The following is a 17737-nucleotide window of genomic DNA, read 5'->3' as shown; positions in this document are numbered from 1 at the left end:
CATCAAACTACCTATAATATCTCATAGGTTTATAACTACACAAAAATATTTAATAATAAAATAAAAGAAAGAAAAATAATTAATGCTAATAAAAAGTAACCAATTAAGATAATTATAATCCTAAAACTATGTTACGTACAAAAATTACGTACAGTAATTAAACCTGTTCCAATGCAAAAAAATGTGAGTTTAATTACTTATGGATAAAGAGAAAAATATTTTGATAATTCCAATAATAATATGGATAATAATGATAAATAATGATAATAACAATAATTATTATCAGTAATGATAATTAATATCTGGAAAAAGTATTTTTTTAATTACATAAATCTAGTACACATATAAAAAGTAAACATTAAACAGCAGCTGTTTGTTCAAAACATGTAATAAAAAATAAAATAAAACAAAATAATCATAATTGACCTAAGTCTGTGTGCAAATTAAGAAGCATTTTTACTAAAGAAAGAAAAGAGAAAATAATAAAATAAAACTAAAATTTAAGAAAAAACTGAAAAAACTTTGCTGCATTATATGATCAATGCAGATAAATATTCACACTGAAAGGACAATAAAAGTAACCATTAATTTCATTAGTCACAATAATAATAACAATAAAAAAAACTCTAATACAACATGGATACTTATAATACTACAATTACCATTTCAAAACTACTAGACTACCAACAATAATAATAATAATAATAATAATAATAATAATAATAATAATAATAATAATTATATAGGGGGATGGGAGTCCCTAGTCAAAAATAGTGGCACTGTAAAAATTATTACTAGTTTCTTTAGGAAACACTTCTTGCACTAGTGTTGACTAGTTTTATAGTTTTGGCTGCATCGTGAAAATACATTGAAATATTAAATAATAATAATATTAATAAATATAATAATACCTGGTTTCGCATCAAGGCTGTATGCATCCTACAATCAGCTTGTAGCCAATAAAATGGATATTAATAATAATAATAATAATAATAATAATAATAATAATAATAATAATAATAATAATAATAATAATAATAATAATGAGATCAGAACAGGATGTATGCAGCCTTAAGAGACTTCAGTGAATACGACTAGTACGGACAGACAATTGAGGCAACTAATTTGCCCATTCAATTTATGTTGTTTTGCTTTTATTTGTCTTGAAAGAGACCTGCAAGACTCGATTTCCCAAAGTATAGCCATTTAGCGATTGGATCGCTACAACTGCCTCATCGTAGTTTGTCATTGTTACGAAGCCGAAGCCTTTGCACTTATTGGTTTGAAGGTCTCTTATGACTTTCACACTTTGAACAGCACCAAAAGGCCCAAACAATTGCCACAAGACATTCTCCTCTGTCTCAGGAGCAAGGTTATATACAAAAATGCACCAGCCTGAACCATTCATTGCATTACCTGGGAGCATTGAATTTGCCAAAAGATCCCCAGCAAGTGGAGAGTACCTGTAACAACAAATTTAAAAATCATAAAGTACGACTACACAGTTAAAAAAAAAATTAATATCATTTTTCTGTATTATCATAGTCCTTATTCTTCTTAAATACTGATAATTAACTAATCCATGTTAGATCAGAGAAGTTAAATAAGATTGGATGAGACCAGTAGATGTAATACTTCAATTACACCAGGTAATAAGTTAACAAAAGGAACAGCATCTAATTTGATGTATTACCAAACCCTTATCTATCAAACATCTGGAAAATACAAGAAAAAAAAAACCACGTATTTCATTCAGTACAAAAGAAAAATAGTCCTACAGTATTTGGTACAGAGTATAAATGACAAAATTTTGTGAGTAGTTATGGGAAACATCTTTTTTAAAAATCATAATAGGAAATACACAAGTGTGAGATCAAGAAATGCTGTAATTTATAAAACAAACAGAAAAATTAATGATTAGAAGAAATTTAAAAAGCAATTAAGGACTGTAAAATGTATTCAGGAGGAACATTAATTTTGATTACTATTTAGTTGTGATGAAATGTAAGTTGAAGTTAAAGAATCTAAAGAATAAAAATATGAAATGGAATACAGTCAGACTGAAAGAGAATAATCCAATAAAATCGATGGATGAAGAATTTACTTGAAGAAAATCCATCATAACAAAAAGAAGATGAAAACAAAATAGGTTTTTTGATTTTCACAAAATTTATTTAAACATCACACCTAACTGTCATTTAATTGATGCAAATCACGTATTTAATAGTAATTTCTAAGTACTTTAGGTCGAGAAAAAATGTTTGAAAATGAACCCTTTTAGTCATTGGAATTTAATAAACTTAAAAATTCTAATTTACTTTTAAATGATCAAATAGACTTGAATAGTCCACCGTTATTAAATTTATAAATGCAAGATGGGCTTTGTACATAAGTGATATATCCACCTTACCAGTAAATAAGTGTTAAGTACTCGAGATCTTTCGGTTTTTCAAACCATCATCAGGCGTTAAAATATTATAATTAAGTCAAAAGTTAAAATATGTATATAGTCATGACTGTCTGCATGTTAACAGTATTATCTCTCTGCCTGTATGAGGAGAGAAATTTGCAACCGATTCATTTTAAGAAATGAACTAGTCGGTAGGCCATACATACTAAGACATCCAGGAATAATTAAGTAATAGAGGGAGGATGTGAAAAATATAAAAACTGTAGTGGAAACAAGGATTGGAATATACATATATGAAAATAGTAGATATATGGTAATTATATTGAAGTCAGAAAATTAGAGAAGTACTGAAAGTATTAAAGAATTCCAGTTAACTGACTTAAGAAAAAAAAATTAGTAACATAACAAAGAGCAAGTAAACTTATTGGCTAGGAAGTATTTGTCTTAATCTTTTAAAGCATTTTCAGCTGTCTCACATAAAAACAATAGTTGTACCTGACTGAAGTGTATCTCTATTAATGCACAATTTGCTAAGAGTAATGTAACTAAGTATGCGACTACTGTTTTGTTAATAAAGTATTACAGATTACAGAAGGAATAATCAAAACACAGGGAAATGGCAATAATGTACAAGTCGGTGGGTCCATTTATTATGATTTTAATATCTAAGTAGCTCAGTAACTTCACCTACTAACATCTACAACTCTGGTATAGTTTATTACAATCAGGCGTTTTGCTCAAAATTTCTTAGCTCACAAATGCTATTTTGGTTCCCCAAAATTTATTCAATGTATAGATATGAAAATAGCATCCATTCATTAATTTAAATTTTAACCATTAATTTTTTAAAATTTGATATGTATTATCAGGTAAGGAAAGAATGAAACAGTTTTCAGATAAGTGGGAGGTCAAAATAAATGCCACCTGACTAATATAAGTGCCTACAGCAGGTAAAAGAGAAAATAAAAAAAGAACACAAGAAATCTTGAGATTTAAATAAATTAAAGATCATCTGTAATAAAAGTACATAAGTTTTATATTTTGTGAAAATATTAGTGTAAAAAATTACAAGACATTTTTACTTCATAGTTTTACACAAAAAAAGAAGAAATAATCTAGTATCAAATATGGATCTAAGAATTACAAAGATTTTCTGAAAAAAATTTATTGGGAGTATACTGCTTTAAGGTAGTGAAAAGCAGAAAGGAAAAGAGTAGTTGCCTTTAAAAATTGTTTTAAAGGATGGATTTTAAAGTTAGATGGGTCAATAATGTGCAACATGAAGAGGTCTAAGATGAATAAAAAAAGAAGGCAGATTTGTAACAGATCTACTAAAGAAATTGACTATGTCGGCTGACATATTAAGACATCTGGGTCTAGTATATTGTGTAATAACGAACGTGTAGACATCATAAACTATAGAGGAAGACTTACATCTAAGTACATAAAACAGATAATGGAGGACAAAGAATATAGTAAATATTCTAAGGTTAAATTATTACCACAGAAGAGAGAGGAATGGAAAAAATCTTAAACTAATAACTGATCACAGACAAAAAATGATTATATGTATACAATGCTTGTAGCATATAAATAAATGAATTTCGCCATGCTCTTTTTAATTTGATTTTTATTTTTATTTGTACCAGTACCAAATTTGTATTTAATAATTTAAATATTTTTTGGGGTTACTTCGGCTTTCCATTAATGTATATCTAGAGTACAAAGATTTTCTACATTTATATAAAATTAGTAAGTATAACTAGAAGAGTCGGTAGTAAAAATCATTATTAAAACATAACATGAATGAGGTAAAAAAATAACATAAATAAGCATCAGTGTATTTTTTTTATCCGTGCAAGGATAGTACTGCAAGAGGTTATGTATATGAAATTGTATAATTATAAGAAAAGACTATTTTCTAATGAATATATTTTCTCAAAATTTTTAATTCAAGAAGACATAGATCAAAGACAAAAAAATTAAACAAATAGGTAATAACTGAACATTCTGTTTTATTTTAATAATTTTCATAATTCAATAAGTTTCTTAAAGCTGTAAATAGTTTTTCCACGATTACCACACAGGGGAAATCACATCACAAATAACTGAAGCTTAAACAACAGGTAAAATTCTTTTCCTTCTTTCTGTATCACTTTTATTGGTCAAATTCCCTTTACTTTGAGCTCCGATCTTCTATATTTATAGGTTTCTCTTTATATTAGTTCTACACTGGCTTGCTTAGATCATTTAGAAAAAGCAAATTGTAATTGTTTTAAGTAGTGTTTAGGAATATAAGATGCAAACCTTATTCTATGTCAATTTGAATTTTACAGCTACATTAATTAAATTAGGATTTTCTATTGTAATAAAACAACGTAATATGAAAAATGAAGTACAGTACCGTATATGGCAGTGTTTTAACCTCATTTTTTTACATCAGAAAACTGTTCAATGTTAACAGGTTTCAGTTATAAAACAGATACAGTAAAAGTTAATAAATATTAGTAACAGTTGTACATGTAGTTATTTTTCAATCTTGACTTCTGAGATTAAGTCAAATGATATTCATCAGTATGATAAAAGATACTTGTGTGAAATCCATTTCTTTTGTATGAGTTCTGTATAACATTTATGTTTGTTCATCCCCCCAAAAAAAAAAAATGTTTGATAAGCTGAAGAACTCTGTAATCGCACTGAAAGTTATAAATATAAAATTGTAGAATTATGTATATCAAATATGACAGACTTCAAATATGATATCCTAGCTTTAAAACAAATAAAATTGGCATATTACAAACAGACATGGAACGTAAATAATAAACTGGAACACAACTACTGGAAGCACACAGGGAAAATTACCAGTGTTTCCAGATAAAATTAGAGAATAGAACAAAAGCAATGGTTCAGAATAAAATAAATATTTTAAGAGGCAAACTGGAAATTTTCGTATGTTAATAAATATATGATAGGATTTACAACAACAAAGTCTGGTCGAGTCTTAATGAATATATTACTTGCTGTTGTTAAGATTGATATACATACTATTTTTTAATTTCTCTCTTCAAAAAGAACCAAAATTAATTTATGAATTAATTCCTGTAACGTATCGCTTAGAAATTAATATAGAGGTTTCGATAGATATTAACTGGTTCACATAAATTCGTGAGCTGAATTCCACAAACACAAGTAAAAAAAAATACTTATCCTTTTCTACAGTGAAATCTTATTCTGCTATAAATTTAATAAAAAATGAATACAGTAGACTAAAAAAAAAAAATCAATACTTATCCACTCTCAGTCTAACAGTTATCTAACAGTATAAATTTTTAATGTCACATTTTTTTGGGCAAGGAGGTCATTAGTTTATTCATGTATCTGTTTGACATATATGTAAAAGAAATGGTAAAGAACTGTCAGGAAGATGAAGAAGAGAATGATAGTGTGACCGATGTCTGTTCAAGAAGTATCATCTTCCTTACTTTTTCTTCAGTAGCAACTGAGGTCAAGAGCCATGGTACTATAGTTAATATTATTGGATACACATGGTTTTTCTGAAATTACCATAAAAGTCAGTTGCTGTTTTAGTGTGTTTATGTAGTTAGATGATTATAAAAACAGATGCAAGGTTGCTACAAAATTTCTGATTACAAATATACTACCATAACTGGATCACACAAAGTAAAGACATTTTTAAATAAACATGCAATTCCCCATACGTCTTAATTTTTAAATATGCTTCTGGACATTTTGTTATTAATAAAGCTAAAATTTTAATTTAAAAGGTCATAAATCTTGAGAGTTGAGAGGAAATTTTGAAAAATACAATGGATGGCAGAATGCCATTCTGACACAACTTTGCCAAAAATGTATTAAGTAACAGGATATTATGAACATATCATTAAAAAAGAAAAGTAAGATGCTACTGTAAACTAGAAAGCATACTAACATAAAAATTGGAAAATTAAAAAAAAAACATAGATAAAAAGAGAACATTTAACAAAATGATAACAGAAATATACTTGTTATTAATTATGAGTATGTAACTAAAAGTACAGAGAACAGTTAAAGAGATGACTTACGCTATAGTTACCTATATTCTTTTCATAAAATAATTCTGAATTTTGTATCTTCTGCAAATTTCAGAAACTTTTGTTGTCACCTTATAAATACAATTGTGATCTAAGTCTGAAGAACTATTCATAAATTAAAATAACAGAAAAGAATAAGGAACAATAAATAAGAAAACAAGCCTAATATTTTAAGATAAATGTTATACTTTCTACTATACAAAATATTTTAACAAAACTAGAAGAAACTGGCAGTTTAATATACTAATAATAATTAATAAAAAAAACCCAAAAAACAGAAAAATTAAGTTACTACGATTGAAAAAACATATATGTTTAAGGCAGCAGAATACACACATTCACCAACGCAAACAGTAAGTAAATAATCTACAAAATACAATTACATTCACTGAAAAGCATACACAACATTAAAAAAAATCTGCACTACAATTAAAAAAGGGAAAGTTAATTCCTTACCAGCCAATTTGAAAAAAAATAAATAAATCATGCAACTACAAAATAGAATAACTGAATTAATCTAAAAAGAAGAAAACAATAAAAATGGATGGGTTAAATCTTTTTCTTACTCATCATTCTATAAAACATGCTCATTAATTTTAATAGTTAAAAAAATAATATTTGAAGGCATTTTGTGCATTCATAAAACATGAATGTTTTACTATTATGAACAATATCACATAAAGATTAGTAATAATAATAACCCGTGCAGGGTTGCCTGTCCTCCATCAGGCGTGTCACCAGGTGACAGATGGGGGGATGCTTGGCATATGTGCCGGGTAGGTGGGAAATAAAATACCAGCCGCAGACCAAAACAGGTAACCGGCAAGTATGTCAGCAACTCACCTGCTGTGTACAACTTGCTCCAGTCACTAAAAGCAAAGTCTTGGTTGTGTCAGTTAATGAATCTGCAACTGGCACACTAAGACGACAGACTCCTTCTGGGGAAGAGAATAGCTGCCTCTCTCCTAAGTCGCTTGGCAAGCAGCAACCTGAACCGTTCAATGTTGACATTGTACCTGAACCTCAGGTGCCTGTCTTTACATCCCGAGGCAGAAAGCTGTTTAAATGGATAATGGAAATAAACACCTTCCTTTACCGCTCCTACCTTCAAATAACAAAAATGGAAAGATATGAGACCATACAGTGTTGAACTGCACCGCATCATGGTTGAACGCTTCCCTGAGCTGCAAGGTAAGATGGTCCAAAACATCCTTGAGAACGCAGACCCCTTTTTACATAGCACAGGATGCCTGTGGATATTGTCATGGTGATCAGGTTGGAGGTTTCAAGGGAGCTCGATTTACTGTCCAACCCATCTTCTGATGATGATGCGGTGGATGAAGCACCTGTTCCTCCCAATCCTATGGCTGATCTGTTTGTGGAGAATGTGCTGTGATACGGTGGAATGGATCCAACATTGATATCCAGGATTCCTAAGTGGTGGGCAAAAAGTGGCACAAAAACATAATTGATCACGTCAATCAGTTTTTAGTTAATAAAGTTTCACATGTGACAACAATCCAGGGCCTTCATGAGTTGGTTTACGTCGCTGCTCTCATGGTGATGGTCGCCAATGGCCAGCGAGTTGGAGGAGTTGTGAAGCAAGATAGACCTGGGATGCCAGCTTGGGAGTTTCGTCTGACTAGGAAAGTTAACAAGCTGCGAAGAGAGATTGGTTGTCTATGTGTGAAAGCCCAGAACCCCAGTCACAAAGTGCGAGCTGCTGCAGAGACCACTGTCAGCATCCATATGAACCCAGAAAACAACTTGGTTGCCAAAGTACTGGATTTATTGAAACATCGCCTCACGGTGCTATCCTGTAGGATGTGCTTTTACAAAATAAGTAATATGCAGCGTGAACAGAACTATTTGTTCAGTACCAACCAGCGTGAGTTCTGTAAGAGGTTGCAAACACCAGCTGTGCAGCAATTCCAGGTTTCGGCAGCTCCTTCCAACACTAAGTTTTGGATTACTGAACTGCAATTTGGTTGAGCTTGTCATGGCATCGTGATGGAGCTGAGTGGATTTGTGATGAGAAGAGGAGAGTGAATCGGGTGCCATCTATGGTTGACCATATTGTGACTTTGGATGATGTGATTGGGTCTGTTGCTCGAACACACAACTGGAAGGCACCCAGGATTGATGGAGAACAGAACTTTTGGTTCAAGCGCTTCTCAGCTGTACATGGGTGACTTGCTGAGTTTTACTCGGCATTGTTGCAGGATGCAAGTCTTATGCTAAGATTTTTCACCCAGGGAGTGATCTACCAGATTTCCAAGATTAATCCAACTGCGGCTGACCCTGAAAAATACCGACCTATTACTTGCCTCCCAACAATTTATAAGATTTTTACATCCATCTTGTGTGCCTAAATTTCTGACCATCTAGACCGACACCAGACTGTTGTGAATGAGTAGACACCAGACTGTTGTGAATGAGTAGAAGGGTTGTTGAAAGAACAGCAGAGATTGCAAGGAGCAGTTGGTGGTGGACTCTCTGCCTCAGCTAAAAAGAGTTTGTGCAATCTATATACAGCTTATATAGATTATAGAAAAGCCTTCGACTCTGTGCTGCATTCCTGGCTCGTGGAGGTGCTTGTTTTGAATAAGGTTGACTCCATCGTGTAGTTCCTGCAAAGCACAATGGATAAATGGTGCACCTGATCATCCCTGAGAAAGAGCCCGCAACCAATGGTGAGGTGGTGAATCACTAAGGCATATTTCAGGATGATGCTCTGAGTGCGCTCTGGTTTTGTATGATGCTGAACTCTCTGTCAAACATCCTAAAATTGGCCAATGAGGGGTTTGCAATTGGTCTATACTCTTATAGCCACCTCATGTACATGGATGATATAAAACCTCTTTCTGACACCAAGAAGGGTGTCCAGCAGCTTGTTAAGCTGGTCGAGATTCAGTGCTGACATACGTATGAGGTTTAGCTTAGAGAAGTGCAGGGTTAATGTCATGAGAAAAGGAGTTTGGTCGCAGATGGATGATTGTAGTGTACCGTTCATGGATCCCCTTTGGTGATGATAGCTACGCAGCATGGGAAAACTACCAGTATCTTGGCTTCATTCAAGATGTGGAAATCAGCCACAGCCACGTGAAGGAGGCCCTTAAATCTGGCCTCAAGGCTTGTGTGCGTGCTGTCATGAAGTCGCAACTGAGTGGGGACAATAAAGTGAAGAGCATCAATACCTACGCTATGCCGCTGATTGCCTACAATTTCAAAGTTCTGATATGGATGAGAACGAAGCCTGAGGGGCTTAATTGGCTGCTTAGAAGTCGATAAATTTACTGGGCTAAAAGCGCATCACCCGTGCAGTTCTACAGCTCGCTTCCATCTGTCCAGAAACAGGGGTGGAAGTGGTGTCGCAGTTTTCCTTGAGGTTCATGCAAAACAACTGTAGAACCTCAGAAACTATTTTCAAGGGCAAAGAGAATCCAGCGTGCTTCATTGGGAGGTGGTAAGAAGAGATGAAGGTCCCACACTCCACTTTAGCGACAATAACTATGCCCCTCTGAACGTGGTTCCTGATGAGAGACAGAAGATGGATGCATGGCGCGTGGGTGAGCTTCATGGGAGATTTGCCGCCTCCATGCTGGGTGAGAGGGTTGACTTTGCTGCCTCCTTTGCATGGCTGAAGAATTTGCATTTGAAATCTAGGATTCGGTAGTCAGCACACTCAATTATTGGAAGCACATAGTCAAGGATCCTGCTGTGGTCATGGATAATTGCCGTTGTGTGTGGGGGTACAAGTGAGTCAGTGGAGCATGTGATTGGTAGCTGCCAGATTCTGGCCCAAAAAGAATACACATCTTGACACAATAATGTGGCTCACATTCTCCATCACAGGCTGGCCCTGGACCCGGGACTTCTTGATGTGTCTGTTCCTTACTACAAGTAGGCTCCTCTATCCGTGTTGGAAAATGACTGCTATAGGATTTATTACAATCGCACAGTCCTCATGAATAAGCCAGTGGCCCAGAATCGTCCAGATATTGTTGTGATTAAAAAACAGGAAAACATCACCTGGATCATCGATGTGACAATACCACTGGCCTCCAACATTCAGAAGAAATATGCTGAGAAGCTGTCAAAGTACAAGGATTTGGTGATTCAGGTCAGGGAGGTCTGGAGCCAGCGAGAGGTTATAATAGTGCCCATTGTCATCGGTGCACTTGGAGAGATTCCACACTTGGTTTGCAGGTCACTCAGAGCCATTGGCATTCAACCTCGCCTCTTCCTACTAATGCAGAAAACAGTGATTTTAGATACGTGCGCATTGATGAGGAAGTATATAACCTCCGAACTTGGTGGATAATGAACATGGAGCTCTGATGTGTGCCAAGTTGTGGTTGCCACAGAAGAACCCATAATGATATGTTGATTTTACTTAGTTACGCAATAGTTTTAACCCCTTGTCTTGCTTCCTTGAGGCCAGTGGGTCTAGTTACCAGTAAAAATTACTGTGATATAACAATAATAATAATAATAATAATAATATATATATATATATATTACAATTAAGTTCATTAGATATTTAAAAACTAAGGTGATAGAGGATCAGATATTCCCTAAAATTTAAATGTCAACTACTAACTGAAGAAACGAAAATAAAAATTACTTAAGACTTTTAATGTTGAACAACTGCTATTTTCCAAGCAGAATATCTTTAAAATATGAAAAACATTAGATAAATCTAAACATCAACATTTTAATCTACATTTTTTAAAATTGAATTTGGAAACATATTCTGGTCTTTTCTATTGATACATTCTGCATCTTATAACATAAAAAGAATTAAATCTGTCACTTTTCTCAATAATCCATGCTCATTTACAGAAAAAACTTTGAACACATTAAAATTGTGTACAGCTTTTCTTTATTAACATATGAATAATAGAGAATAACCTTGTTACTTCCTTGGGAACAAAAAATTCAGCTTTTGTTAAAAATGACCAAACCCCAAGTATTCAGCAAAACAGGGCTGAAACTTTGTGACATGCTAATAACATATGCATGAATATCTGGTCCAAAGGAGAATTTTTTTGTTGTATGCTGCACAAACTATGTAGTGTCACAGAAGATACTACACTTATAGAAGTGAAAATACTTAATACTTATATACTTATATAAGTATATACTTAATACTTATAGAAGTGAAAATGTATTAAAAATGTGTACTTTTATTTTAATTAATAACTGGAAATTGGCCTAGTGCCATAAAATCCAATTATTTTAAATAATCACTGATAATATATGTGATTTCAAAGGTAGGTTTTCTCTTTCATTTAGACACTATAAGTAACATAACTTCTAGAAACAAACTATCATATGCTGTTTTATACTAAAGACCTTGTAAAATATTACTTATAAAAACTATAATAATAGTGGTAACCTCATGAATTATGAGAGAGGGCAACAGAGAGTTCATTTAATGAAAAAAAACCTAGAATAGTGAAATGTATTTAATTCAACAAATGAATTCAAAATGACAGAATAACTATATTCTAGTCTACTGTATTCCCATCTTTTTTCATTATACATTGATATTGTTTATTTTATGAGGCTAATTTGAGTTTTGCAACAAAAACCTTACTTTTGAATGCTGCAAGTGTTAATCAGATCTTATATGAAAAAATAAAAAATTCAATAAGATTTCATTCTTTTTTTATAAATTTTAATTTCTACCATTTCCTTAACAATACTATTGTATGTTTAACTTTATTACACTAAAAAATAAAATAAATAAATTTCTTTTCAAAGAAAAAATAATACTGAAAAAATTACTTTTATTAATTCTGGAATTAAAAGAATTTTCAGTTTTGTTTTTAATATGAGTATCTGTAGCACATAGAGAGAGTGAGAGAGAGAGAGGAGAGAAGGGGGAGATAGAGAGTTACAAAATTAACACAAAGTTCATACAAACACAAAAGAATAAAAAATTCCTATAAAACACCAAGACATTTACACTGACTCAAGAAAAAAAAACATACATTCTGCATGCGCACAAGAAAAAATAACTGAAAATACAATTTTTACTGTATACAATCCCTGTTATGCTTTTGTTTATGGAAACTGTTTCACAAAAAGGCCTTTAGAAAATTAATGACATGTGTATTTTAGTATCAGAATAAGAATAAAAATATTCAGCAGATAAAAGTTTTGTTGAGGGGGTACAAGTAAAAATGTGTTTCAAAGATTTCACTAGTACTCAAAACACTGATCAAAACTATTATTTTATTTAATCTGAGTGGTAGAGGAAATATGAAATTTCATAAGCCAACTGTTGTACGTATATAACATAAGCTATAATCTTATAAACCTTAGTAACCCTAAAACTATAAGCTTATACCTTTTATAAACCTTACAATAAGGTTACATAAAAATAAAAAAATATGTGACTACCATCCTTCAGATTCACCAAGAAGTAAAGTCCCATGTTCAGTCAAATAATGTGCAAGGTACACACTGACCACACAATGATCTACAGTGAAGTGTTAGAAGTCCAAAAATTATACAGTGTTCACGTTAATGTATCATTACGTACAATAAATAAAATTAATTTAAAAACAGTACTGGAAATGAGGAAAAAAGGAAAATATATAATTATAATAAAAATTTTAATAAGATTAAATAGATATGGTTTAGAATTTTTCCTTATTATTTTTTTCTTAAAAATTTTAACTTAATAAAAATGGTTCAGTAATACTTTGAAAAAGAAACAGCCATAATATAACAATTGATTTTGAAGGAAGGAATTTTCTTTAAGATTGTTAACTTTAATGCAGAGATTAATCTGAAAATTTCTCTAAAATCCAAGAGAAATAAAGATGCTAACAGGAAGACTCAGTGTTATTTTAAAACTAAAGCACGATTATATAAATAACTGTAAATGAATTTTAACCAAATCATCAGAAATTAAAACACAGAAAAATAAAATAAACAATATGAATAACTGAAATCAATTAATGTATGAAATGTTACTTTTTTAAGTATAAAAAAATGTTCTTACACAGTAGAGGGCAGTAAATAAAAAAACAAAGTATAAAAAAATAATATCATAGTTTTAAAGCTATTTAATAACTTCTAACATTGACTTAATTTTACTTTTACTTTAACTTATGAATGCCAAATAAAATGAAGAGTTATAGTTTTTCCCTACAAGTTCAATTGAGCACATTTTCATCAAGTGGCATAAATCCAATTATAGGAGAGTTCATCTTATACTTTAACCAGTATATCAGGAATAACAGGAGCGACAGCTGCTTCAATCCTATGCCTTCTCGAGAAGGTTACCCAAGAGGCATATACACATCTTTTATAAAATCCTAAAGGAATAAAATCACTTGGGGTCAGACCGGATGACCCTGGAGCCACAAAAACAAACTGTGTTACTGGGTCCATGCTGATTGATTCAACAGTTGGGGAAAACATTATTCGAACATTTATATTCATACACTGGGGAAAGCATATCCAAATAAGTAACTCCTAATATACTCATTTCAAAAAAAAAAAAAAATGGCTTGTAAAACTCTGCTGTTGGGATACTGCACAGAAAAATGTAATTTTTGGGGAATCCCTTTCATATTGTAAGAGTTATCTCTTACAATATGAAAGGGATTTAAACCCCTCAGATATGGACGTTATGACTTTTAGTGGATAACTTTTCCAATAAGATGAAATGTTAACTCATCACTAGATGCAAAATGATCAATGAAGTTGCTGTCTTCATGCTGCAACATTTCAATCATGAAGTCAGCACGCTTCAAAACTGATGGTATGGTTACATTTCACAGATGGGATGTACAGTTTTTACAGCTGTAAATCATATGGACGCATAAATAAGCATTTCTTTAAAATATTTCACACTGTTGTCAGCTGCATTGTTAGTTCGCACCTGGCCTTCCTAATAAGGTTTTAGGATTATGCAGCAAAGACTTCCTGACATGTTCATCATTGTCTTCAGACACCCTTGATCATCCCATACTCTTCCCTTTACGAAGACATCTGGTTGTTTCAAACTAATTATGCTGTCAATGAATGCTATCGTTAATCGGAGGATCACAATTAAACTTCCTACAGAACACAAGTTGAACTAGAACTACAGATTCCCATTTAGCAAACTGTTTTCAGAAGGCTTTCTGTTCAGGAGTCGCCATCTTTAGTAGTGGCACTATCAAGCAGAACGATAGGGATCAATCTATAGCCAAGCATGCACCTAAAACTGTTCTTTGAATAAATCAACACTGTCAATATAGCCTTAAATCAACACTCTACACTATATCAAAGAGATTTATAACAAGTTAATACCCTAATTTTCTTTTTTGTACATTGTGTATATTGCTTCAGAACAGAAAGGGATTTGTTAACATTTATATACAATCCATACAGCTGTGACACATGTACAGAACCTCAGGGATAAGAGGCATTAACTACCTTTGAGAGAAATAGTGTTCATAATGCAGTCAGCTCCAGTTGCAAATAGAGCACGATGGCTGCTACCTGCAGGGTTTACAGGGCTCCAAGAAGATGGCTATAGGAAATCACTTCAATCCTCACCTTTATTGGTAAGCTAGACACAGAATGCCTCAAGGTGTAGCTATGCATTTTTGGGAAGAAATTGGTTTCATGTAAAATCACCAACTTTTCAGTTATAGTAGCAAACATAATTAAATAGTAAAAAATATTACTTTCCTGTTCTATTATATCACTTTAAGAAAAAAAGTTTATAAGAGTAAACTACATTTTCAATGTTAGTAACTGTCATATATTTCAAAATAATTAGCCTGGATACTGAATACCAATGATGACATTTAAAGCAACTTTGACAGTTTTATGAAAATATAAAGAAAAAATATCCATAAAAATAGTGTACAATACAATTGAGAAGAAATAGAGACAATAATGTAAGGGAAATAAACATTATTTAGAGAAATAATAAAATAAAGAAATAAAAGATGACAGTGATTATTTAAGTGTCCAACAATATTATAAAACATAGTCTTTTAAAAACAAGTGATTTAGAGATTTTTTGATTTTTTTTTAATCTTAAAATATAAGAAATCTTGCTTTCGAAATACTGGGAATTATGCTTCCAGAAAACATTCAAGCTAACTTTACAAACTTAAAGTAAAAAATGTTATCACATAACTTTTATTCATTTGGTACCAGACACTTTCAACTTTTTTATATATAATATTTCAGACTGGACAAGAAAGTAGTGTAAAAATTAGTATAGTGACAAAAAACCCTTTTCTCAAGGAATTCAAAATATAACAGAACACACAAAAAAAAATAAAATGACATACCCAATTGAGATTATAATTATAACATGCAGTATTATGTTTTTTCATTTTCACTCAAATGAACTCTACACTTTCCATAGTAAATATAAAGAATAAAAACATTTTAAAAGAAACAACAGCTGTAAAAAAAATACTTCTAAAAATTGTTTTAGACAAAAATAAACTCAGTTCCTCACATACACAAATAATAAAAAAAAAGGCAAACAATAGTTTTTTAATATTAAAAAAAACATGCTAATGACACACACAAATGCACTAAAACCTTAAATACTGACCTCTGTAAGCCTTTGTTTATGGCTAGCAAGGTCTTGCCCGTGCTAGAACAAAGTACAAAAAAGAAACATAAGAAAATTAAATAGAATGATAAAATAAAAAAACAGAACAGTACAACCAGAAAAGATTAACCAATCTAAAAGTAAGAAACTATCATAACTGTAATTTTATTATCAGAAGATATTATTTATTTATTGCTGAAGAAAAAACATCCATAAGTACAAAAGTTGACTATGTATAAGAATAAACAAACAAGCAGTCACAAAATGGTTCATAGTAAGCACCCCTCAAAAAAAAACCAACATATAATAATAAGTTATAAACAATTGTTACACTAAGTGTTTATTTATATCTTAGTAATAAAGTAAGCAAAATTCAAAATTATTTCCAAGTATACAAAAAAAAATAAATACATATACAGAAGATATCATATACATTACAGTGTACATAAATTCAATATTTTCAAACTTTTAAACTTAGTACTGTCTCAGTAATCAGAATAGTCATCAATCAAAGTTTTATTTTCTTAAAATATTATAATCATATTTCAAATAGGAAATATATCTAAAATATCAATATTTGTCAATAAGTTAAAAAATATAGCTTTAAAAAAAGGACATGACTATTTATAACTAGGACTGGATCTTGCTGGTTATTCTTCGTTTGCTGACAAATCATCTGTACAATGTATAGAAAATTAATAGTTCAAATCTTAAGTAAATGAGATCATATGCAAATCAAAGCTGTTATTATAAATTTCTAAGGAAAAATCATTACTGAAATATCTAATTTAATATAGAAAGTAAAAACTCAACTGAAAAAAAGGAAATGGTCAGATTCACATGAAAAATAAAACAGTTACCGATAGTAAAATAGTTGAAAATAAGATGATAGTCAGTGAAAATAGCAAGAAAAAAATTAAAGAATACATGAGTTGAGGTCTTTAAGGCTAAACCATATTATTTTGAAACACACTGATGTCTAAATAACAGCTTGAAGTAATGCTAGTCTTTATATTTCTTATTCTTAAACATAAAAATGATGCTGCAGAAAGAAAAATAAGGTAACAAAAAAAAATGAAGATGTTATTCCAGACAATTACTTTAGAAAAAGTGTCTTCATATACTATTTTATGAGTGACATTGTGAATACACGTGCACTGTGTGCTGTAATCTGAAATTGATATACATTATACATGAAAGCATCCTAAAAATGAAATAAAATGATATAAGTACACCCAGGTCATGTCCAATAATATAATGTTGGTACAAAATACAGACAATTTGAAAGAAGAGTTTCCACAAAGTATAAACTCTAGGAAACTGCAAATTTATTAATATGAAACCTTCTCACAGAGTTAATACACAAAAGTTGAAAAACGTTGCTATTTTTTTGTAAAATTTTCAACCAAAACTTTTACTCGTGAATAAAAAAGAAAAGATATCAAGTATTACTGTCAGCCTTTTTTTATGACTTAATAAAAGAAAATACATATAAGCACTTAAGCAGTACATACTAGAGCAGTGATTCTCAACCTTTTTAGCTCCATAACCCCCAAAAAAGTAAAAAAAAGTATAAAATTAATGTTTTGTGACCTCTCCCCAACCCAACCCAACCCAATGAAACCTATTTAAAACTGTTTAGCTGCATTG

General features: G+C 31.2%; 1 protein-coding gene across 11 annotated transcripts in view; it reads right to left on the bottom strand.

Annotated features, from left to right (window-relative positions):
* Window positions 1-209: 209 nt before the first annotated feature.
* The window catches only part of LOC142323135 (ELAV-like protein 3), a 257843-nt gene continuing 240315 nt past the window's right edge, over window positions 210-17737 (bottom strand). For 8 of the 11 annotated variants that reach the window (XM_075362385.1, XM_075362379.1, XM_075362380.1 and 5 more), the window contains 2 exons: window positions 16088-16129; window positions 210-1463 (listed from right to left, as the gene is read on the bottom strand). In XM_075362385.1, coding sequence (XP_075218500.1) covers window positions 1139-1463; window positions 16088-16129 — 367 coding nt within the window. In that variant the 3' untranslated portion in view covers window positions 210-1138. The remainder of the gene's footprint in view (window positions 1464-16087; window positions 16130-17737) is intronic. The other 3 variants (XM_075362382.1, XM_075362388.1, XM_075362390.1) reach the window with 1 other exon arrangement.

Source organism: Lycorma delicatula, chromosome 4 (genome assembly GCF_047948215.1).
Source record: "Lycorma delicatula isolate Av1 chromosome 4, ASM4794821v1, whole genome shotgun sequence".
NCBI classification, from domain to species: domain Eukaryota; kingdom Metazoa; phylum Arthropoda; class Insecta; order Hemiptera; family Fulgoridae; genus Lycorma; species Lycorma delicatula.
Note: the sequence above shows the minus strand (reverse complement) of the source record. Positions and strands in the feature narration are given on the sequence as shown.